The sequence below is a fragment of the Diadema antillarum genome, unplaced genomic scaffold (assembly GCF_040938485.1).
Source record: "Diadema antillarum isolate AM-2024a unplaced genomic scaffold, OU_Dant_1.0 scf00000003, whole genome shotgun sequence".
Taxonomy (NCBI): Eukaryota; Metazoa; Echinodermata; class Echinoidea; order Diadematoida; family Diadematidae; genus Diadema; species Diadema antillarum.
In genome coordinates, this window is record NW_027270892.1 from 1,963,332 (window position 1) to 1,989,353 (window position 26,022).

A 26,022-nucleotide genomic window follows, 5' to 3' on the forward strand; every position below is an offset into this window, starting at 1 on the left:
ACCATGTTAGTGATTCACGGTGTCACAAACTGAGCAGCAGGGACCCACTTGCTCTCTCGTCTGCTCCATGCCTGGTACAAACAATGCTTTTAATACAGACTGCCGGATGCAGCATGACAATTTGAGGATGTCGCTCATCTCATCATCAAGCCATCTCTTGTTGACGGAGCCTGGTGGAAGGTACATGATTGCTCTCCCCCGTCTTCCGTCACGGCCACAGCGTCCCGTCTCCTGCCAGTAACTAAGGACGTCGCTTGGCGGTCCCCAGTGAATGACAGTGTCCACATCCGGAACATCCACTCCAAGCCCGAAGGCAATGGTTGCGATCACGCAACGAAGTGTAGAGCCCTTGGAAGAAAAGTTCATGCTTATTCTTTCCTGACTGTCTATGTCCGTGGACGCATGAAACATTTCAGAGAGTCTGTTGTGCACAGTACATGGCTGTTCAGAACCTGTAGAGTGTCCATCTTTCTGCAGTGATTCATTGATCCAGAGATAAAGTTCACTGACGTGGTCGATATGTCTGTAGGAACAAAACAAAATGATGCCATGTGTCAACATTAAAGCAATCTATTTTCTTCACATTTTCTAATTATCTTTTCAAACATAAATTATTGGTTATGAAGAAAATCTAATTTTAAGAAGAAACTGATTTTTCTTTCAAAGTTGATTTTCAAAAGATGTAGGGCCTCAGGTGTAGGTCTTCATGCATTACGGTTCTCGTTTGCTTTATAGAAATTGTGGGTACCATATTAATGTATTTTCTGTTTATCCAAGGTAATGTGCCAAGTATACATGTATATTGGGTATTGGTATGGTCTTCATAATTTAGTTGACGTCGATAAAACGTTTAAAAACTATTTCGGCACTCATCTTTAAACACCGCGCCACCAGAATTGATAAGTCATGCAAACAAAAATCGAAGGCTCGATTTTTAGTTTACTTACCGAGCATATATGATGGTTTTCCGGGCCCTGGTTCCTTTTTGCTTCAGTTCCTCGATGTACCATCCTAGAGCCTCTTGCTTATTGGGGACTCGAGCTATTTCTAGGTGAATGTTTGGCCTGCAATATTTGATAAATGGTATATTTATGAGATGTAATATAGGTGTTCGTGAAACAAGTCTGAAGAAAATCATATTTCATAATTACTGTGATTTACAGCGTAATTGACTGGCATTCAAATGTATCTATCGGAATCAAATCTCCCTTCAAGTTTACCAGGCCGAGTTCTTGCAGTGGTAAGTTTTCTCCCTTTAAAGTAAATTATAATTTATATCAATATAAGTTATAGCTCATAGGAAAACGGGTTGTAATTTACTCTAAACCCAGATCTGGATCATGAGAACGAATGATGACTCCTTTTCATATCAGGGAAAATATAATCGACCGGGCGAAAAAGAATTACATATAGCTTGTAGGCCTACATGTATTCGGATACATGAATTTCACAAACTACATAAAGACGGAAATAAATATTTGGAGAAATGAGTCGTTGTTTGTAGCTTACGGTATTAAAGGGAAGTAGTTGGCTAACAATTTAGAGCCGCGTGATAAAAACACACCGTGTGCATGTGTTCCCGCTTCAAAAACAACAATACATTGCATTAGGCACAACTGAGCCCACATGTTTTCCTTATGTATTACACAGGCGGCGGTATATGATAGGTGGGAGAAACCTTTCTTTTACCAGTTACTACGTTGGTCGTGCAGGTTTTATATGCTCCACGGGACATGTGTCGCTGACGTTCAACTTCAGTTATCTGTCTTAACATCGTGTTCGTGATGAGTGTTATCTGTGCACCGAAAACATTACATTATCATAGCTATAGTGTATCCACTACCAGTAGTAGGAGGATTTTGTTGTGCACATACGTTTGTGATTACGTCACCTGCAAGTATACAGCCATGGCGAAAGAAAAAATAAATGGGGTATAAAATGCGGAAGTTCCACGTGTTGTTTTTTTCTAAAATCCGTGTCATCGCGCATTGAATTGTTGTTGCTGTTGTGTTTTTGTTTGCGTCTCAAAACCACCGTCTGATGACCACAGATGATTTAGTCATAGGTGAAAGTTGACATATTGGTATAAGCACAGCAGAAATAAGAATCGTTCATCTTGCGCATAACTCTTTAGCTGATTTTAGCGGGTATATGTCTTGAAGAGGAGAAGCGAGCAAAAGCCTTATACATGAAAGAGAAATATCGGCTGGTATTAATGCGATCGAAGTATCGGGAAAAGGGGAGGCGTCTGTCCACTTGAGGGCTATGAGCGGAGTAATTTACATGTTATATTTTTGGGACACTGATACATTTCATTTCAATGGATATAGTAGTGTTTCAAACTGACATTCGATGCCTCACATGCATGTGACTTGATCCCTGAGAACGAAAAAAAAAAGTATTAAAGGATTTTTTTTTTACTTCTGTTCATTACCAATAGATTTATGACATTCCGCGGATGTAACTAGTATGAATGAATGAGGCGTCGATGTTAATAAATACCTGTCTGGAGATAAAGCGACGATTTTCACTTCCTCTCGTCGGAGACTCAGATTTTCGCACACAGCAGTAACCATTCTGTCAGTGCATGTAGCGGACAGCATTAAGACAGGGCATGTTAGTCTTGATCGCAAAGTATGAACTCTCAGGTACTCCTCTCTGAATGTCAATCCCCTGCACATACACGACAGTTAGTCATAGATAGGAAGAACAGTACAATAACAATATTTTACTTCCGTTAAGAAAAAAGAAAGAAAGAAAGATTATGTCCGTATACAAGACAGAATGTAAACGGGTCTGATGATTTATCGCGTGTTTATTTCTGTAATGACTGTAGTGTGTACATGCAGTTACAACAAACATATAGTTATAATCAAAAATCCGGCGATCAGTTAAATGTCCTAGCCATTTATCAATCAGAGCGCTAATAGTACAGAATATGTTCTATATAATTCTTTCATGTAGTATGCGTAGTTCCTTGCTTAGTTTGGTCACTATAGGCCCATCCTGTGCAAAATTCTAATGTCAAACATCTAGCAAGAAGTGAATCTCAGAAAGCATAACTACAGTTCCCTCTCACGTGCGCTTGTTTGAAATTTTGATATGCTATAAGGTCATCATCTAACAAAAAAATAAAAAAATAAACAGTTGCATGTTCGACCTCCCCTATATCAAATCAAATTTTAGCTAAATAATAACTATTTCGACATTCGCTACCCCAAAATCACCCAAAGAACGTGGATAGAAAACTTTCCTTTAAATCAGGGCACGGTATACAGCCGATAGTTCTTCGGCAGCTGCGTGTTTTAATTATCTAGTCGTCCATATTCTGATTAGGGCCTGTCCCGACATGTCCATGTCCGGATAGGAGAGGTCGGACTGTATATTCTTCAATCTTTTACCTCAGCTGAAAATATGGAAATACTTTATTTCAGTTTAAATTGGGGTGTCTAGGACTCAGGCATTATGTTCCCATAACATCGCAAAACCATCTCATTTGATTCATTATACATGTATCTGCAATAAGTATGTTCATCGAGTACGTTCAATTATGGTACAGTTTGAAAAATTAATCCAGTTAAGTTGTCAGCAGTTTTATGTATAACATTGCACTTTGGAAGGTATAACGTATAAACTTGCCATTTTGTCAGACAGTGAACTTCGTCAAGTACAAGCAAGCAAATCCTTTCTTGGAACTTCCGCACCCATTTCCACCATTTCGGTGACATGATGGCCTCTGGGGACGTGAAAATGAGATCTCTCTCTCCGTTCATTAGATCTGATGGGTATATAAAGCGAGAAGTTGAAAGTAGAACATAATTCAAACATGCTAATCTACCATCAACTTATATCCCGATTTAGTGCTCATTAAGAAACGATTATCTTTATAACGTACACTGTATAATGGATACATAACGATTTCAACATTGATATTACGTGTTTTCACTTTCAAAACATATCGATAGATTTTTCTAACCCGAACTGATATCTAGTTGCTGATTATGATCATTCTATACGAGAGACAGTTTGATTCACCTATCCATTGCGGAGACTAAAGGCTGATTCCGGATTAAACTTGTTCGACAAGAGTACAACTGTTTTGTACAGGCATTACGGGAAGAAGCGAGATACTCTTTGTGTGTATATCATACATGGGAAAGGGGGGGGGGACAAAGGGTGCAAATTGTCAACAATTATTAGAAAATCGAGAGCAGACTGGGATCAATGAATTTGTTCAAGAACACAGGAAACTTCCGGTAGTTTTCTGAATTACCATTTTCTGTCAACCGGTCCATATCCATCCCGGAATGACCGAGAATGGCCGCAGTTCTTATTCCATGTGACTCCCACCTTCGCATCTGATCCATCATTAGACTTTTTAGCGGACTGACCACGAGGGTCATGTGTCTTGTCTCTGGATTCAACTGTCAAAAAAAGAAAAAAAAATCTACAATGAGCGACAATGACATTGAGATACTGTGACTTTTCATATTGCTGTTATATTTCTATACATTAAAAGTAATGTTAAAATATATAGGCCTATATGTCCATATGACTCGTTATAGGGATAAACTCTCTCTCTCTCTCTCTCTCTCTCTATATATATATATATATATATATGCACCTAGTAGTACAAACTGTTTTCTACTTTATACCTCCCATACACAGCTCCTTTCCACAGCGGTCCTTCCTAGGATTTATCGAACCAGTCACATTGTCACTTTCATAATGCTTATCTTCTTTTTTCCCCTCTATGATAAATATACGCTTGATTATATATAATTCTATGGGATTTTTCTCAATACGAATTAAAAGGGGGATCAGCACACAAATAGATTGATAAGTTTGTATCATCATTCAAATTAGCATGCCATAAAAATTTATATCATAATGTATAATAGGTCTATTAATGTAATGAATGAATTATGTTGCCACTGTAGTGAATTAAGGTTTTGTAGGTAGGCCCTTTGGGCTTGTCAGATATTCAAGACCTAAAGACCTTTCCCTTATTCATTCATCCGTATTTCAGTAATTCAATGAGGAAATAATGATAACCAATAATCATCGACTGCGAGAGCGCGAGGTGTTTATCAAGCCGAGCCGCAACTTGCCAAAGGCTGATAGACACCTCAAGGATCACCGATCGAGGTTATGTTAGATTTTATCCATTACCCGAGAAATAGATGATTATTTGCTTTATATCCAACATCGATTTACAAAGTCGAACGAGATATGATTAAAGAAAAATATTCCATCAACCGTGCGGAATATGTCTACAACTCAGGCATGACAGGTTGCACCGTAAAACCACGGCAATCTGATAAATTAGAGTAGCGTCAATGTACACACACACACACACACACACACACACAGAGAGAGTACACACAAAAAAAACAACAACGACAAATAAACAAAACAACACCTGCCTTGTCCATGAGTGGCCCAAAGAGAACGTACGGGATACTTTTCCCGTATGCGGTAGGCAAAATGGCCAAGGTGTGACTTCCTCCTGCCAGACTGTCGATTATCTCCACTTGTTTTGTTTTGAGTACGAAACTTTCACCGAACATTTCGGTCGCTACTTTACGAATACAAGACTGATTATCCATGTCTAAAATGAGAAGAGTATGTGAGAAGTATACACAAAGGACGCAGGACAAGATGAAGAAGAAGAAGAAGAAGAAGAAGACAAGGGACCGGAGTGGACAGGTGTACGTGTACGCTTGAGAACGTATTACACAACCTATGGTATGACGTAAGTACTGCCTAACGTCGTCTGCTTGTGGAGAGATCTTATGCGTGCGTGCGCGGCTTGAGTGTAGCAGCACGGTCGGCAGCGCGACCTTTTGAAAGGGCATTCACATCACGTGACCACCCGATATCTGAATTTGGCCTGGCGTGAAAGATTGTGTACCGTGTGGACATGCTGGATATGATGATCAATTTCGGTAAGTTTCATTACGTACATTTGAATACTGATAGCATCAGATGTAGAGTAAATATTGAAGAGTGTACTCGATGAGTTTGAGGTGACAAAAATGATCGTAAGTATCAAAAGTCAAAGCTATCGTGATACGATTACGTCGCTCTCCTAGTGGTTGGTGGTCGCACTCGTACAGCCCTGTCGCGACGTACCATGTACAGCGACTGGGCTGTGTATAGTTACTCTAACGTTAACATTTATTTGTCTGGAACTTGTCTATTCCGACAATTTATTGGTCAAGGTGGTTGAAACAGAAGAAGGCACTTAGATTGCCGATTTTTTTTTCTTCGTCTCACCTTTTTTCGAATCATTGTTGCCCGATGGAGGCTGCAGAAAACTCGGATTTTCCAGTAACGATTTTAGGGTTATCCCACGAATGTCGCTCAAGCGCTCTTCCATTCCCTCCATTAGATCCATGACTGCCAAAATCCGTCGATCAGACTCGTATTGTATTGTTCGTCGTTAGTAGTTTCTAGGTTGATGTCTGGCGCAATGACGTCTTTCTTTAATCCTAGCTGGTTACGCTGTAGAAAATCATTTGTTTCTCAATTCTAACTGTTACAGAGGACGAGGTAAGAAGGCAAAATCACCCGTTTCTCGTCATAAAGATAGCTAGAAACACCAAACGAACGCAATGGATCATAAAACGCCCGCGGCCGCAGCATCAGCTCAATAAACTGCTTGTGTTGTGGGTGCACGGTGGCTTCCAGTCCTACGTCAAATGTGTGTAAACGACACTACATGTACTGTCCGGTGCGGCACTATCTTTGCGCGAGCGACCTCTCATCCGTGGATGGGATACAAAGGCAATACATGCAAAGTGGTCGTTTGCCGAGTGTGTATGCGAATGGTAATCAATAAAATCCGTACTACTCAGTATAATACGTAAACAGTACACATCTGACAGATAGGGATCGGAGAGCCCGAACGTACCGTTGGTATTATGTGTGTGTGTGTGTGTGTGTGTGTGTGTGTGTGTGTGTGTGTGTGTGTGTGTGTATGTGTGTGTGTGTGTATGTGTGTGTGTGTGTGTGTGTGTGTGTGTGTGTGTGTGTGTGTGTGTGTGTGTGTGTGTGTGTGTGTGTGTGTGTGTGTGTGTGTGTGTGTGTGTGTGTGTGTGTTGATCTCCGCTGTGTACGTTGGTAGGTGAGACGATCGTAACCTGCGCATTCACTGCGATCTTTGACAACACTCCCTGACGATAACGCCCTCCTTCAAGCTGCCCTCGACTGGTTTATGGCATGTATCAACAAAGTTGGTAGAAAATTATACACAGCAGGGACTCCATGTCATCGTCTTGTATGTGCATACTGTAGCAGTACGTTCATTCCCAAGCAAGAACTATGCATGTCAACTACGTGATTTCGTTTACTGCTGGTTGTCGAAAAAAAAAAGTTGAAGAAAGATACAGCAAAGGAAATTGGAGAAGAAAAAGGGGATGTTGATGTAGAGAAAGATAAAGATGAGGGAAGACGATGTAGAAAATATAGACTTCAGACGAAGATGACGGAAAGGATGATACAAGATGAAGAACGGAAAATATGAGTAATGAGAAGAGAGACATTATAGCTTGGTTGATGCTTGTAAATTTAAGATATACCTAGCCTTTGCCTTTTATAATATACAAACACAATTTTCAAATAAGGACGTGATTATTTTATAGTGTCAAGCCTGAAAATATTACCAATTGCTTGATTTGAAGAATAGTTTTGGTTGAGACGTAACTTCAGGTTTTTAACATTTTTGGGTGAGATAATGAGGAACCTCATATGAAATATGAAAGAGCATGTAATTCCAAGAGGAATTCAACAATTATTTGATGAAAATTGGTCGTGAAATGACTGAGATACCCCAAACAGAGCAATGCTAATAAAATATGGGACTCACATTTTATAACGATCGCTTTGTTTTACTTTGTTTTTGGATGTCTCAGTCATTCTAAAACCGATTTTCATCAAATAGATTTTGAATTCCTCGTAGAATGTACAATTTCATGGTTTCTTGGTATCTCGGTACTCTCTTGGTATCTCTCTTAAAAAGTTCAAAAGCCAAATCCTCATCTCCACCAATACTGTACCATCCCTTTAAGTATATAATTATATTACTTCCTGATGAATAAAAGGAATTGAGAAGGAAAACGGAAAAGTTTGCAGGCATACCTCATTAATTCATAGTCAGAATGTATTGTGCTTTTCATCTCTTGTACGAGAAGGTCTGCCGTGACATTGCCCATTAATTGTGCAGACCGCAAATGTCACACATGAAAATCAGTAGGAGATGTGGCTGGGGTGTGTAAAATATCCAACTGTGTGATATAGCAATCCTGTGTTATACACTAAAGGGACCGCGGAACATTATTATACTACTACTAGTAGTATATAATCCGGTATGTTCCCTTTTCCTCTCCTCCTCCAGCCCCTTCCCCATTTAATGGGAAGAATTATTTTGGGAAGTCATTTCTCGGGTTTCTTTTTTCCTATTTCTATTTTTTCGTGGGTTTTTGTTGTTGTTGTTTCGAGAGAAAAATATGGGGGCTGTATAGCCCCCCCCCCCCCTTGTTCCGTGGGCTATGACAGGGAAGGCGGAACCGGTGGGGGGGGGGGGGGGCTCGGCCCCCTTTTTTTTTTACCAAACAAACAAGCAAGCAAGACAGCCACGTACTGTACAGCGTATAAGCTTTCACGGAAACACAAAAGCCCCACCCCAACCCCTCACCGCGCTCCCGCCCCGCATCGGAGATATCTCTGGCGAATGCCAGCGAGCGGCATCCTCGCAATGCGTGGGTGCACGTGACAAAGGCAAACACTTCTTGGCACATTGACCGGAACGTGACAAGTTGTCTAGTCTATGCAACCATACCCATTGTGAATAGAGATAAAGGTTATGGAAATTAGACTACCTATCCGAACGTTGATGGCGCCAAGCCATAGGCCTATATGAGTATATCATTGACGCCACTCGCCTCAAGGATAATCAGACAGTACTCAAATGGAACCTTAGGGCCTACTGTACACGATTAGACCTTGTGGGCTCGCTGACAGTACCAAGGACACAAAGGTGTCACTGACATTATTGCTAGGCGGTTTTTTAACCTTCATAAAAATCGGACACAATGAAAGATAGTTCTATTATATTTTCAATGATTTCCGATTAACTTCATGTGTTTTCACGGAACACTGATCTGGACATTTACATTATGCACACAATGATGTGACCATGAAATAATGCTAATGTGCAGATGATAATTATGACAAATGGCGATTGTCATTATCTCTCACGAGTCTTTCGCCTGCACAGAATCGCATGACTATAATCATTGATGTTTGTTTGATAGATACTTTGTTTTCCGCAAATCAATTACACATAAGTTACATAATCATGAACATGTGGGAAATATACAAAGTAAATTTGAAACAGAGTCGTTTGACTTGCATAAACAACGATATAAAAGGAAATCAATGATATATTATACAGTACGCATGTCTATGCGGCAGGGATTACAATAACAATATTCATTGTAGTTAAGAAGCGATTATGCAGATAGGGCCGCCATTTTAAGCATTGCTTGAAAAGATGGCCGGCCCGATTGTATGTGCGTACTAATATCTTACACTAAATATAGATTTTAAAATGGGGGGGGGGGAGGTTTCCTGGGTGTTTTTTTTTCTTAATCCTAAATGCACATCTACTTGTCAATAATTGGGTTGAAACTTAAAACCTATTTTTTTATTATTTACTGCTTGTTTCATTGATTTTACTCAAGTGATCAAATTAATAATTTTTAACATAGGGTGAATATTATTAGGTTTTATGATTATCATGTAATGACATATTACATACATGATAACTCTACATGCCCACTTGCAAAGGTTAATGCTCACCTTCCTTGCACAAGAGACGAAGAAAAAGAATTATGTTAGAGAGCTAAAAACATCAGATATAGTTGCATGATGGTTATATTATACGTTCACGTAAAAGATGATGATGACTGCATACCTCTTTTTATTAACTTGTGGTACACAGGGTTCTGTTGATTGGAATCATAAAATTGATACGATAATGCCTGTAAGCAGGTTTTTATTCTTCTATTTATCATTCTCTATAGGAGAGTCTACGATCGGTTGGATCGCAGTTATTGCAGGCACAATATATCAAGCGAATTTCTTGGAAATAGTCTTATTTATGCCCTTGATACATAGAGAAAACCATCAAGCCTCAACTGATGCATCCTACGTCAACATGTTTGCGTTGTTATGCGAACTATGGCAACCATGGCAGCATCTCTTTATAAATAGCTGACCTGTGGAAAAATCTGTGCTATGAAAAATGATAATTGATCACAAAATTACGTCGTAGAGGGAGTAGTTCCGAAGTTTGAATAAGCCAGTTCGGAGTCGGCTCATGCTCACATAGTAATAGGAATGGGTTAAAAAAAAGGGGGGACCACCACGGGCCCCCTTCTATTAGATTTATCATGTATTGTCATTACTTACAAAGTACAAGTCCTATAGTAATTCTGCTCTCGAGTATATTGTTATTCAGTTAAGTATCTTTCTTTTTGAAGGCAAACAAAATTTGCTACTACAAAGTACCGGACACAGTCATTTTCACAAAAAGTGCAAAATAATGACTTTTTTTTTGGGGGGGGGGGGAATTTGTGACATCTCTCCTGTAATACCAGTTTCAAAGATTTAAAGATGCTCAGAAATGGTAGAAAGCAAGAAAATCTTAAATAATATAAACAAAAGTCACGCATCAAATTAAGGATTTGTAAATTTTATTTTTATTTTTTTTTTCACCAGTGAATCTAAAGAATTAACTCCCTCTTGTAAAATCTTGGTGTCCTGAAAAATGCTTACACGAGGAACCTTAGCTCCTAGGAAACACTGCTTTTTGTGTGCTAACTTGCCTCATTTATGGTTTATAATCTTCGCTCACTTTGAAAGGGCTTACTAAATATTATGAAATTAGACTTTTAAACCTACGTTCAACAAAAGGCTGATTTTTTATTCTATCGGCAAAGTAAGCTTGTCACAAGATGGGTACCTTATTTATGGAATTACCCGAGTACAAAATGCCGTGCTTTTGTTTTTGTTTTGTTTTTTTCTCAGTTGGTTAAACACTTCATTCGTTTTCAACCCGACTCAATAAACATAACAAGCTTACATGCCCGACGTAACAATAATCATTATAAAATTCATTTATAATGTTCAAACGAGGAACGAACCTGCGGGGAACAGGTGACCAGAGTGGTCCATCTGGAAGCATTCATTTCATTATTTTGCATTAAATATGATTAACTAAATCTCTCTTTTCCATATTGCCAAATACCAAGCTCGCTCTTGGGTGGAACGAGTGCTGGCAAGCACCACTTAAATGGAATACATGAATCATCATTATAATATTACAGATGCTTGTCTCAGGAAATTTAAAAACCATGCAGCATGCCTGTTAGTATACAATATAAAAAGAATGGCCCTTTTCTGCTCATGTTCAAATTTAAACTCGGACTTGGCTTATCATAGCCATGGAGGTGGAGATTATATGATTCTTCAGAGAGGTGTGGCTCAGTCGATACAGCATATATCTGGCTTGCAATCAATACCATGATTCAGGCTTCGAGAGACGGTTCGAATCTTTGTAGTGAGCCTTGCTGATCAATGTTGTGTGATGCAATGTCGTATACCGTCCAGTCCCCTCATTGACGGCAAACACTCTGTCATTCAGATAGGACATAAAATGGAGGTGCTGTGTGTGGCGGAGTCACAACCCACGCACCTACAAAGATCTCGTTGCAGTTCTTCTATTCATGGCAAAGAACACAATTGTACATAATCCGATGAAATGGTCCTCTCCAAGTGCTTACAATTAGATCAGTTATAATAGTGCAGCTGAATATAAGCTTTCCAGCCATCTTGTCAAATGGAAAATGAAAACAAAGCAATAAAAAATCTTTGTAATCTTTGTCACATCAGTAGGCTCAACCTAAACAAACTAAGTGTAACTTGCTGCAGAAGTTATCTTTTATCATTATTTAAATTGGCATCTATGATTTTGCTGAACATTAGATAGGCCTATTTGAGAAAGGTTAGATGGAAGAATCTAGTAAAATCTGCACAAGCACATACACACACAACAGAAATATGATGTACAGTCATAAATTTAAGAGAGATATATAAACTTAATACATTCCTTTAAAAACAAAATCCGTTTCCAACTCAACAATCACTTTAGGAAATAGTAATAGTAATAATGATAATGATAATGATAATAATGATGATAATGACAATGATATTGATGATGGAAATAGCAATAATGATACTATTACTAAAATCTACTATACTACTACTACTACTAGTATAGTAGTAACAGTAGTAGTAGTAGTAGTAGTAGCAGTAGTAGTAGTAGTACTATTACTAGTAATGATAATGATGATAATAATGATAATGATAATAAAAGAAACCGAACCAAGCCAGAGAAATACTTATGGTTAACGAAACTTAATGACACACAGTGCAATCACATGCAAATTTCCAAACGCTTTGAACTATAATAAATATGTTATTATGTTGGCCTTTGTCCTTGGGGCCTTTGTAAAGTATCTCCACTGAAAATTTCCTTTTCAACATGAAATCAAGAAATTCACCAGATGCGAACCGTTGACCCGATCACCTGCCAAACCGTGTGCAATCCTGTTTCTTTGCTGAAATATTGTAATGGTATATAGTGTTGATTCATTAACATCAATAAGGGCTGAAATAGTGTCGGTTTAGGTGAGGATTCAGCTTTTGACTTATTGCGAAATACTTAGAAACCATTGAGTTACGAAATGTTACAGAGCATAAAATTCTAAGAGGAATCAAAAGTTTACTTGATGAAAATAAGTTTAGAAATGGCTGAGATATACAAAAACAGAGTGAAACAAAAGAATACTAATAAGAAGTGGATCCCACCTTTAATTAGGATCTCTTTATTTTGAATATCTGTGCCATTGCAAAACCAATTTACATCATAAACTTTGAATTCCTCTTTGATATGCTCTTTCATATTTTATAAGAATGGATTCACATTACCTAAAAAGCAAGAAAAATCATCAAAACTAAGTTGGAAACCTGAAGTCCCCTCTCAACCGAAATTGTACCATCCTTTTAGACATTAGTGAATAGTTGTATATCTTGTGGGTATCAGTGTGAAATTTTGTACAAGTCAACTGTATACTTTTTCTTGTTTGTTCTTGTCTAGCTTCGCCATACATCCCCCATTTTATTTCCCACCTCCCGTTGTTTCTCCTGTGTTTTTCCTTTGATATGTGTATTTAACGTCAAAGCCTTTAATTCATTTATGAATGTAAATACGTGTACAAGTGTATTTTGTTTTCACACTGTTGTATGATGGATCTGTTTTTACAACTCGCAACCCACGTGAGAAAAAGAGCGAAAGAACAGATCACCTGACAGTTTAATGCTGACGACATTTGTATCATGTGACCGCTTGACGTGTTGTGGTTATCCCCCACCCACAGAACCGCTACACACCGAGAGTTCTGTGTTCCCACCACCACACGATTCATTGCTTGCCTTCATTGCACTGCGTGCGGCGGAGCTAGCTAACCATTACAAGCCAACAGGGTACATACAGGGCACGTATGTTGTGTGTACAGCGACTGTGGATGCTTTCATCTTCTGGCTGGTCGTCAGTTTGGCATTGCGTTCCAGTAATTCACATTTCTTAGTACTAGTGTCTAGTTTGTACCGCGTGTTTTATCAGGATGGCTGCACAGGTATGTGTATATGAAGAAACGTGTTTGTTTTAATTTAGACATGACATGATGTGTTTGCTGCCTAGCCCGACCAGACGCTGTCGACAGTGTTAAAGTACTTACACCAGGTCTAGAACTCTACATACAGCGACTGGGCTTTGCCTTTGACTTTGTATAGTCTAGTTATCTGCTGCCATTGGCATTGCATTGGCATTGCCCAGGCCATGCCCATGCTGGTCTGTGACAAGACCAGTAACGTTAGTGTTCTTAATCTATGTTTAATTGTTAAATTTACTTCTGGATCTGTCTTTTAAATTCACTTTACCAACTGACTAACTAGACACCTCGCTTGAACTTGAAGAGTCTAGAACTAGTCATCATTTGTAAATAATTTACATAATGGTCTGTAAGTTGTACATGTAACGTGCTAGGTCACGCTATCAAAGTATTAAATTTGTAGTAATAAAGATAAATATATATTTGTAATCATTTGATTCATCATTATGTCTCTTGAGCATGGTCATGTTTAGGCCCTATCTAATCTTGAATTGAATACATTGAAAGACTGAATAAAGTTGAAGAGGGACACTGTGCGAACAGCAAGAGTTTAGAAGCAATTGGATTTTTCCCAAACAGAGGCCTCGTACTAGTACTGTATTACTAAGTAGAGGACTTCAAACGACTGTCTACAACCAGTCACATTGTCAACCATAATTCAGAGCCCCATCGCGATCCCAACGTCAACTAGCAACTATAGAAGTATACTGAACATCACTATATTGCTGTGGTCTGACATTTGTATCCTTACACTACAATGTACTAGTTATCAGGAAGTGATGACGTGCTGTGATGTATAGATTTAATTGTGTAGTGTGATTAATCACATCATAGGGGAAGAGACAATGGAGCCATCTTTGAATGTATCAAAATTTTGAATCTGTTTAATATTACTTGGCAAAAGTTACATAGACCTATATCTTTTAAACTTTGTTGGCTAGTATGAAATGCAGTGGTTGAGCACATTGCTTGATTTCAACCAAATTTTCAGACAAAATGGCTTGCCTGCTTACAACAAACAGGACATCGATGCAAAATGTTACATCAGGGCCTAGAGGTCAGTGCATTTTGCATCGTCACATTCCAATGAATCATTTATTGTTGTTGATAAACTCAAACACTTATCAAATGATAAGATCACTACCTTTTGAAATTCCTATTGATACTACAATTATCTAGGGTGTATTTGCAAGTCATTTTATTTGTGGATGGTACCAGTTGTGTATTTTGATCTCTTTCAGAAGTACGAGTTCAAAGTTGAAATGACTTGCGGTGGCTGTTCCTCTGCTGTGGAAAGGGTACTGGGTCGCATGGAAGGTCAGAAGAAGATTTCGGATTATCATTATGTGTGCTGCCTATATATCAAAGTTTAAAAATTCAACGGCATTTATCGTTGTATACATGGGAGGTGAAGTGAAGGATAGGATGATTATTATGCTGTCAGGCTTCTGTTGGATTTCTTTTTCTTTAGTTGAAAAGAACAATGTACAATTACAAACGTATTTCATGTAAGAGCATGTGCATGTTTATTTCTCCTACAGATGTACATGAAGTTGATTAGCAGCGAGATGGAGAAAGATTAAGCAGCTTTTATTCTCCTTTAATATGCTGACATGCAAGTGTACTGTACAATGTAATCTTGAAGAATCCTAGTCGAAAACACTTTCTCTTTCAATGATTTTTTCATGTCAAGAATATCACATATCATTAATCCAAGAATATGTTTAAAGGAAAATTTAAAAGGTCAAGGGTGTGAAGCTTATCACACATACATGAATGTGTTTTTTAGCTTGCAAGTAAAGGGGTAGTGCCAATATTTGATTCTATTTCACGATAGTATTTATTTATTATGAGCTCCTTCATGGAGACATTATAATTATTAGCATAACATAATTGTATATTTAATAATAATGTTTGATTTGCTTATAATGTATTATGGTCTGATTTGATGTCGGTATTGTCTGGGGCAAATTATTTTTAGATAGGGTTTCATTTTTTTTTTTTTGGTATGAACACAACAGCAATATTTAATAGAAAAAAGGGTCCTTTACAATGACCTCACAGTTTCAAAATGACTCTATTGTGAAGAACATCCCGTGTTTGTGGATACATGTGAAACAAAATGTTAGCATGCCCAATTTTTGTCTCGCCCACCGGACGTGAAAGCGAGACTAAGGGATCCAAATGGCGTCCGTCAGTCGTCCGTCCGTCGTCCGTCGTCCGTCAAAAATGTTAAAGTTTACCTGCAAGACTCTCTTATGATGCATAACTTGGCAACTGTTACAGCAATGGCAACCACACTTGGGTGATAGAAGCACTAGGGTATCTTCATGTTATGGTGTTGTCAGAGGTCATGTGATGATGTCAAAGGTCATTTGAAGTCATATATTAAAGAGTATGTGCAAGACTCTTTTCTATGTTAAAGTTTACCTGCAAGTCTCTCTTTTGACAAATAACTTCACATAAGTTGCTTGGATTACAACCTAATTTGGGTCATAGATGCACTGGGGGTACCTTCATGTTATGGTGCTGTTGGAGGTCACAGGATAAGGTCAAAGGTCATTTGAGGTCATACGTTAAAGTTTACTTGCAAGACTCTTATCACATTTAACTCGACACATGTTGCTACAATGGCAATCAAACTTGGGTGATGGATGCACTGGGGGTACCTTCATGTTATGGTGCCGTAAGAGGTCACATGATAAGGTCAAAGGTCATTTGAGGTCATACGTTAAAGTTTACTTGCAAGACTCTTATCACTGTAACTCAGCACATGTTGCTACAGTGGCAATCAAACTTGGGTGATGGTAGATGTCTCTTGGGAAGTTGAAGGTAACCACAAGGTCAAAGGTTACAGACGGGTCAACGAACTTTTAGGGCCCAATGTGAAGTTTTTAGGGCGCATTTCATTTATGGCTCATAACTTTTGATCCCTTTGTCCATTTGTGACCAAACTTGGATGGAAGATGTCCCTTGGGGAGGTGAAGGTCGTCACAAGGTCAAAGGTCACAGACAGGGGTCAACAAACTTTTAGGGCCCAATGTTATGTTTTTAGTGCGCGTTTTGATTGTGGCTCATAACTTTTGATCCCTATGTCCGTTTGTGACCAAACTCAGACAGTAGATGTCCCTTAGGGAGTTACAGGTCACCACAAGGTCAAAGGTCACAGAAAGGGGTCAACAAATTTTTAGGGCCTAAAGTTAAGTTTTTATGGCCCAATGTTAAGTTTTTATGGCGCGTTTCGATTATGGCTCATTACTTTTGATCCCTTTGTCCGTTTGTGACCAAACTTGAATGGTAAATGTCCCTTAGGGTGTTGAAGGTCACCAGAAGGTCAAAGGTCATAAGCAGGTCAATTAACTTCTGGGAGTTATAAAAAATATTAATTCCTTGTACGCGAATGGGCGAGACACAATTTGGCGATTGCCTTGTTTGTCAATGTATGAAAATATCTGACTGTCATAAACTTTTATGAAATTATGATAATATCACCAAGAATCGCTTCCAACTCTGTGGAACTTGTTTAAAAGTGTTGACAGATGGATGGATGCTCTTTACATTTCTTCTCTTTCCAGGAATCCAGGACAAGAAGATTGATCTTGAGAAACAGAGGGTTATCGTGGAAACAACTCTTCCAAGTGATGAAGTGCTTGCTGCCCTGAAGAAGACTGGAAAAGCCACAGAATTTATTGGAACATGCTAGGTATCCACGTCGTAATGAATAGCAATTAAATTCCTCTTCTGGTGTTTATATGAATAGTGTATACAGGTGACTCCTATAAGTACAAAGTCCCTGGGACCGGCAGTTTTTCTTTCGTTTTATTTAAATTTCCCTATAGCCAAACAATAAAGCATATAAAGATAATAAATATTAAGTTCTGGACACAATTTTTTACTTTGTTTGTGACAAAACTTTGTTATAAACTTGTTCGTTATAACGGGAGTACACTGCAACAATGAATGCAGTATTTTGAGCTCTCTTTAATCTTGTTTCGCTTTGTAGATGATTATTTGATTAAAGGGAGAGTCCAGGTGATTTTCATAATTTACATTATGTAGTACAAAAATCAACAGCCCCATGATTAGATTTGTAGAATAAATTGTGGTCCTTAAGCAAAAGAAAAACAAAACAAAAGAAACGATATCCTCAAAAACCCAGAACAATTTCCACTGCACAAGGTAGCAGCTTCACCATAAGAATACATGAGTGGGGGCTCACCATAAGAATGCATGAGTAGGAGGCTCACATAATTCAGAAATGTAGCAATGCAATCATTACAATACCGCTGTGTTGAATTCATGCATGCTTTCTTCTTTTCTTCTACTTCCTTGAGCCCCCACTCAAATGCATACTTGTGGTGAAACTGCTTTATCATTTTTCATTGTGATTTGTTATATGTTTCATAAAACATTCCTATTCCTTTTCCCAATATGTATGTATATATATATATGATATATATATATATATATATATATATATATATATATATATATATATAACCAATTTATAGTTGTTCATATGTAAAAGTCTGAAAACCAGCCACAGTTCTCTTTTGAGTACAGTATGTGTGAAAGTCTTTATTCCAGTGAAAGGCAGCGTGGGAGGAATATATATTATTAGAAGATATATATATAGTAATAATAATGAAAAATATAATAATAACATTATTATTATTATTATCATTACTTTTATTGTTATATTTATGATCCTTATTATTCGTACCACAATAATCATTATTTTTGTGATTATCATCATTGTCATAGAATATACTTTTTTTCTGCTCTTTTTGGCACATACTATTACAGCACCTATGATATAGCAGCGTTTTGTTTTTTTTTGCTGGATGCATCCATATGTTTTATTTTTTATCTTCTATTAATCAGCCAAAACCCACAGATGCCTAGATCCATTCTCATGGACTTGAAAGGATTATAGATTTCATTTGTAACATGTCACCTTAGCACTTTAATTCTTGAAAGATACATTATAACCTAAGGACAATATTTTCCCTCACCTCAATCAACGTGTCTTTATGGGAACTGAGAAAAATACTTATGTATATACCAAAGAAAAATGTTTAAAATTTTGATTTTTCAGTTTGTCAGGCTGCAATAAAAAAAGAAAAATCTTGAGCATCACTTAAAGTATGTTTTGTACTCAAGCAATATTAGCATAGGCAGGGTTTCATTCTTTTAATGTGTTGTTTTTGTCTACGTGCACAACACTTTCATCTTGCTCATTTCCTCATATATTTCTTCATCACAGAGTTGACTAGATACCACTACGTCCATTCTCCACAACAACTGACTATCACAAGGAGCCATAAAAGTGAACACATGGCACCTCCCCCAGGGTCAAGCAAAAGTGATGGCATATTAAGTATCCCATGATGTTTTGTGGGCATTTTCCCTTAGGTATTACCTTTCTTTCTTTTCTTTCTTTTTTTTTGGGGGGGGGGGGGTAAGGAAGAATGATTAATGATAAGACAAGGGGGAGTACTTGTCTTGCAGAAGTATACCCATCGTTGCTTTTAAATGTGAATCAAATACAAACTGTACTGGCAGATGGTACAATTCAACCTATGATGCAAAGCAATATGCTGCCATAGAATGTCAGCAGTGTTATGCTTATTTCTTTGAGGTACCTTGAGGATAGCAACACACACACACACACACACACACACACACACACACAAAACTAAAGTGAAAATGGTTAGAATGTGCTCGCATCTCAGCACATGTCCAAAAGGCAGTTGTTTTATGCCGAATCTTCAGTAAATTGTTTTAAAGATGAAAGCTGACATCTGCAGATGAAATGATTTGACAACAATGGAAGGTTTCCGGTGATAGCCACCTCTGAAAGAGGGATGACATTCTTAAGATGTATTGTCATAGCTCCAAAAGGATCATGTCATGTTGCACAAAGTTCAATATTTACACTAGATGACTGTCATTCATGTGTAGAAAAATGTTATGAGGAAAAAAATACTCATTGTTCTATTGAATGTGTTTTTGCAGGGGTTTTGCTATTTGCTCTGTGGAATGTTGGAGTTGAAATTAAAGGAATTCAACTGTGGCGGAAGAGTGATTATTCAAAGTACCCATTGTTTATGATGGGAATTCATGTTAATTTGGAATTTGAATTAAAAAAACCCCAGATGAAAGAATTCAGGAAGTCAAATGCACACAATGCCCTGTATGATGTCATGATCCTATTTCTAGATGTCTGTAATACTGTTCAAATAAACGTTTGCCAGTTGAAGGAAGTTGTAGCTAGTATGGCAGATCAAATCAATGAATCTACCTGACCAATATGACATCAGATAACATGGGTATTTGTGTTGGGGTTGTGGGCTGTAGCTCTTTCAGCCCCCATCATCCTTTCCTAGACATTATATTACAATGTATTTCATTTTTTTTAAATACGTGTACTTCTATTTGTTCAAGCTTGTTTGTTACCTGTGGTTTTCTGCGACCTCTACTTCTTATACTAGTACAATAAATCTGTAACTGCATGCTTGCTCAGTCTAGTCTTGCGAAATGTGCTTTGCAGCTCCAGAATAACATGTACAAAACCACCTTATAAACTACTTCATATGTATATATTGTGTATCAGGGCACTTGTTTCTAAGAGGTTGATGGTGTTTTCTGGGATATGTTCTCAATGATGGCGGATCCAGGGGGGGGGGGGGGGTGCACTTAGTGCATGCCCCCTTTAATTTTTTTTTTGAAAATAAAAGAAATAAAAAGAAAAAACATGAAAGGGAGTGCATGCCCCCCCCCCCCCATTTAATTTTCTATTGTAGTAACACCAGAAAATTTGCGCTGAAGCCCCCTTTCTTTTTTTTTTAGCTTGCCAGCTGATGAAACCTAGAAGTGGCATGAGAAATACACAAATTTACACGGGAGCCTTGTTTTTTTTTTTTGTTTTTTTTTTTGCTTGTCAGTTGATTATTCCCAGAAGTGAAGTGGCACCAGAAATATTTTTTGTGCCCCCCCCCCCCTTTACAGAATTCCTGGATCCACCCGTGCTCGAGATAAAATGTAATAACTGTTTTGTTTACTCTCATTTCTCTACTACACTGTGTGTCTCTTAGTACTGGCAATCAAGAGGGGTGTGCAACACATTAAATGTTTTATTTTAAAGGGAACCAAAACTCCATGAGCAATGTGGATTGAGAGAAAGCAACATTATTAGAACACATAATGAAAGTTTGAGGAAAATTGGACAATCGATGCAAAAGTTATGAATTTTTAAAGTTTTGGTGCAGTAATCACTGGATAAGGAGACTACTTCAGTTTATGACATCATGTGTGGACAACAATATAAAGAGAATATAGAGAAAATTCAACATGCTTTTACTTTTCTAGCGTAATGAAAGAGCACTTGACTAACCTCTTTCAGAAAGCAGGGGGAATGATATTACCCTTAACATATGTCAGTAACAAGTTGATGGAATATGTAATTTTCATGAAAAACGAATTTTTGTGGAATTCTTCTTTTATTTTCTATATATTGTTGTCCACACATGACATAATGAACTCTAGTAGTCTCCTTATCCAGTCATTACAACACCAAAAGTTTAAAAATTCTTAACTTTTGCATCGATTGTCCGATTTACCTCAAACTTTCACCTGTGTTCTGCTAATGTTGCTGCTTTCATTCAATCCACATTTCTCGTGGGGTTTGGTTTCCTTTAAGGTGAATTCACTCAGTATAGTTTTCGAAATCAACGTGTTAGCTAAGTTACTATTTAATAATGTTTCAAGTATATTAAAAAATATCTAATAATGTTTCAAGTATATTAAAAAGAACAATATTGGAGCTACATGGTCCTAAATGCCACTAGTATCACTGATATTGTGTAAAACTGAAGCTTCAAAAACAAACCAGGCTTAAAAGTGGTTGTTATTATACCCTGGTAATTGTTCAAAGAGGTACAAAAGCTGTGAGTGAGGAGTGAGCAGATCTACGTTACTTGATTAAATCCATAGATAGAAAGGTTTCAGCAAAAGTGTAATAGCGCGTTGAAATGAGCTGATGCTATTTACTTGGTGTGATCTCAGTTAAAGGGGATGGCTAGTACCTGATCAGTGGGAATCAATGGGAATGCTGGGGAATGATTGTTCCAATCCTTGTGGGATTCATTTAAGAGTACATTATATATCTATTGTTGTTTGAAAATTATTTGCTTCAGAATGGTCTCATATTGAAGTGATGTGCAGTTTAATGTTTCCAGGTTAGCATGCCTGTACAGTGTCGGGGCGATCGTTAACGGGCCGTTAACTATCGCCCCTTCACTGTACAGGCATGCTAACCTGGAAACATTAAACTGCACATTACTTGAATATGAGACCATTCTGAAGCAAATAATTTTAACACATAATGTACACTTGAATGAACCCCACAAGGATTGGAACAATCATCCCCCAGCATTTCCACTGATTCCCACTGATCAGGTACTAGCCATCCCCTTTAACCTGTCATTGTACGTGACTAAGCCACTGATAAGTGTTTTACTTAAAACTGTAAGGTTGTCTGTTATTTTGTCTTTCCCTCTTTCTTTGATGGAATACCCTGTATCAAGAAACAATTCGCTGTGTGTTTGACACGATATCAGCTACTTAGTGAGGTTTTGTATAGCATGTGAACAGGGTATTACAGAGACTCCAACTCTCCCGTTTTCGACGGGAGATCTCCCGCCGAAAACCCACTTTTGCAAAATCTCCCTTTCTATCGTTTGAGATTTGATTCCTCCCGCCCTGGCTCAATGTCTCCCGTTGGAAAGGATTTCTTACTTATTGCTATCGTATGTTGCAAAAATAAGCCTTAGATAGCACCAGAGAGCATCTATAACCCTATAGGAACTTCGCGCTTCGCACACATAAACTTGGGTCTCCTGTTTGCTAGGGGTTTCAGGCGGGAGAATCTCCAGTTCAGAAGGTGCTTGGGGTTGGAGTCTCTGGTATTATAATAATATGAGTAGTCATTTTCACTCCACAGGTGCAAACCAAGTCTGATCAATGATAGAAATTAGTTCTACAGCTTGACTACATAGATGACAATTACACTAGCTGTGTGGAATAAGCCAGTTAACAGTTCCACTTTTCGCATTAGCAGAAAAAAAGGTTATCGTACCAACATGCATGTCAGTTTTTAAATTCACTGGGATAAGCGTCTGTGATACACTGTATAATGATTAGTCATGTACTCCTTATAAATGCTGCTTGCCAGCACATTCACCTGACAGCAAAAGTGGTATTTGGCAATACCAATAGAAAGAGATTGTTAATACATTCAATGCAAAATAATGAAATGGATGCTTTCCCAAGTGTTATTATTGACGGATCATTCTGATTATCTGGTCTACGCAAATTCATTCTTTGTTTGAACAGGATTGATCAGAATCCCATAAATTGTTACCTATAAAGCTTATGCATTATGTCGCTCGGAAAACGAGTGAAGTGCCCCTATAACTGATTGAGAAAAATGAAAGGTCATTCGTACCAACGTGACCATGAGATATATTGTATTTAAAGGAGACCTCCGGATGATTTTCAGATTTTTACATTTGAACAACTATAAATTAGATGTACTGAGGACAGAGTTTCAGAATTTGTGATAATTGGGATGAAGAATAAGAATATTTTCAAAATTTAAAACATAATTGCAATGAACAAGGACGATGACATGGCAGAGTCACCATAAGAATGCAGAGGTTGGGGCTCAAGGAAGCAGAACAAAAGAAGAAGGCATGCATAGAGGTGAACTCACAAGCAAGCAGTATTGTAATGAAATTACACTGCTACATTTCTGAAATATGTGAACCTCCTATGTCATCATCCGTGTTCAGTTTAATTTGTTTAAGATTTTTCAAAGTATTGTTTCTCTGCTCAAGAACCACAATGAATTCCACAAACCAATACATGGAGTTGTCGATTTATGTACTACATGATGTGAAATTATGAAAATCGTCTGGAATGTCCCTTTAACTCCGGACTGGCTTATTGCAGACATGCTGGCCACATTTTCACTTCGCGGAGGCTCATTTTGTTGTCATTTTTTGCCTTCCTGAGAGAACATTTATCGCGCCAAGGTCAACCTCGCACAAGTCAAATGATAAGCCAAGTCGAAGAAAAACTCTTTCGGGATTCATATAAAACATGTTTTAATTCTATTGTGTAACTCGGAATTTACTTACACATACAAATTGTGTGTCGAAGAATTTTGTCTGATCCCTTTGGATTCATTTTAGGCGAGGTTGACTGTGTTTGGACATAAATTCCCCCAACGTCTCTTGTTATGAAGAACTCTGACTTCAACAACTAAGTGATTTCTTTCCGAAATGTAACATTCATTGTTTTTGCCTCCCTAGAAAAAAAAAATCAGATGGAGCAAAAATAGTCCATATTAAGAGGTTATTATAACGTGAGACTACTGTAATGGAGTAAGGAACCAGGGTTTTTAAACTTCGCTCGTATCGTATTGTACATACAGTAAATGGTCCCGGAGCGACCAAAACCTCAAAGGGGTGGGCAAGTTACCTCCGTGGTGGGGGAGTGTCCTTGTAAAATAGAGCTTTGTATGTGTCGCATCGGACTCGTAGTACTTACGTAGTTGTAAAAAGCTGCGTGAGTGTTTCTTTTGATGTCAATATTTCAATATTTCAGACATTCCGTATGTATCGCGAATGTACACGACATATTTCTCCAAGATTAGCATGCTTTAGAAAGATATGAATTGGTTCCGAAAATTGCATCTTGCTATCATTGAATTGTGATTGAATGATGAAATGTCATTTTACTCGTAATGTTACTGTGGCAAATTATGACCTGGTATTCAGTATCTTTGTCATGTTGTAATTGGGTCATGTATAGTGCTAGAATTTAGTAGGTAGCAACGTCTCGATGTAAATTGTTTGAGTCAGTGGTTTTGTTTTCGTATTTTTTTTCTTGCCTGAGAGGACTCTTGTCACTTCAATAAAAAGTAATTGAAATATTCCGCTCAACTCGCAGTGTGTGCATGTGAAGTGTTCATATACATTGTACCTTCCAGTACAAATATGTCTAATACCAATTGTATGTATGTATATATATATATATATATATATATATATATATATATACTGTATAACGTATATATATATATATATATATATATATATATATATATATATATGCAAGGTGATGTGTGAAAAAATGACAATAACTGCTACAGTGACAACCAAAAAGTTTAGAGACTCGAGTTCGTTGCTGGAGGATTTGTCAAGCTCTCATAGATACATTGTGACTATCATAATCATTGGGCCTTACTATAGGAGAGGAAAGAGCATTCATTCTTTGATCTTCATACACGATGACTTCTTATTTGCAGCGATTAAATACAGCCCAGATGAATACAGAAGGTAATCTGTGCAAATATGTCAAAACATTTTGATCTTGTTTGAGGTTTGGTTTGAAGAATCCCAAGGAGGTCCATATACCTAATCCTTGGTTTGATGGCACCCAAACGACTGAACACCGGGCTCCATCATAGATATCCTGTAAACATCTGTGACTTTCATGTACGTGGCGTATAACCTAGTTTGGCGTTCAGGTCCTTCTCGATACTTCACTGTAACTCTGCTCATGAATACTATAGTGTACATGCAGGCAGACTTCATGTCTGCCCCCCCTTTTTTTTTAACTCCCAAATTATCCTGTTTTTTGTGTATCAGCGGTGATACAAATGCAGTCCCTTAAAATCTGACAAAAAACCAAAAACATCCCGAGCCTACCTAGTGGAGTTTGAATTAATTTTTTATAGAGGAATATGCTCACATGAACTACAGCTAGCTATTCCGAAATCATTCTTTTTTTCTTTTTTTTTTTTGCTTTTGTATCTTTGTTGAGACCACAAAAGGCTGAATTGAAAATTACCATTATGTTGTATGCAGAACGAGGCTTATAGTGATGCAAGAGCAGAGCAGTCCCCTAAACGTACACACACACACACACACACACACACACACACACGCACACACACACACACACACACACACACACACACACACACACACACACACACACACACAGGGTCTCCCCACTAGACAAACACCCGCGAGTCATACAGCCCACAAGTTCGACATTTCGACACTAGGCAAAAACAGCCCACGAGTTCGACATCACAACACGGGGCTTAATGTGTCGGTCTCGCGGGCATTGTTTGCACAGTGTCGAACTC

The 26,022-nt window shown here is 37.9% G+C and overlaps 3 protein-coding genes across 3 annotated transcripts in view; 1 reads left to right on the forward strand and 2 right to left on the reverse strand.

Moving 5' to 3' along the window:
• LOC139741939 (thyrotroph embryonic factor-like) overlaps positions 1-6,765 on the reverse strand; it is a 30,928-nt gene extending 24,163 nt beyond the window's left edge. The window contains exon 1 of the mRNA XM_071652541.1: positions 6,280-6,765. Coding sequence (XP_071508642.1) covers positions 6,280-6,400 — 121 coding nt within the window. The 5' untranslated portion in view covers positions 6,401-6,765. The remainder of the gene's footprint in view (positions 1-6,279) is intronic.
• LOC139733267 (ATP-dependent helicase wrn-1-like) lies at positions 7-5,609 on the reverse strand. The gene is made up of 6 exons (XM_071644135.1): positions 5,427-5,609; positions 4,274-4,424; positions 3,640-3,778; positions 2,503-2,673; positions 948-1,064; positions 7-523 (listed from the first exon to the last, which is right to left on the reverse strand). Exons 1-6 carry the CDS (start codon positions 5,607-5,609, stop codon positions 7-9), a joined length of 1,278 nt encoding a protein of 425 aa, XP_071500236.1.
• A 6,890-nt stretch (positions 6,766-13,655) lies between the features above and the next one.
• LOC139734498 (copper transport protein ATOX1-like) lies at positions 13,656-17,502 on the forward strand. The gene is made up of 3 exons (XM_071645305.1): positions 13,656-13,763; positions 15,041-15,116; positions 17,375-17,502. Exons 1-3 carry the CDS (start codon positions 13,752-13,754, stop codon positions 17,500-17,502), a joined length of 216 nt encoding a protein of 71 aa, XP_071501406.1. The 5' UTR covers positions 13,656-13,751.
• Positions 17,503-26,022: the final 8,520 nt, after the last annotated feature.

Excerpts from the sequence above, each read along its gene's own strand:
- LOC139733267 (XM_071644135.1), bottom strand. The coding sequence starts at position 5,609 with ATGGATAATCAGTCTTGTATTCGTAAAGTAGCGACCGAAATGTTCGGT. Across the intron at positions 4,425-5,426 it reads TTGGGCCACTCATGGACAAG|TTGAATCCAGAGACAAGACA; the intron begins GCAGGTGTTGTT and ends TTTTTTTGACAG. Across the intron at positions 1,065-2,502 it reads GTCGCTTTATCTCCAGACAG|GCCAAACATTCACCTAGAAA; the intron begins GTATTTATTAAC and ends CAAATATTGCAG.
- LOC139734498 (XM_071645305.1), top strand. Across the intron at positions 15,117-17,374 it reads GGTACTGGGTCGCATGGAAG|GAATCCAGGACAAGAAGATT; the intron begins GTCAGAAGAAGA and ends TTCTCTTTCCAG.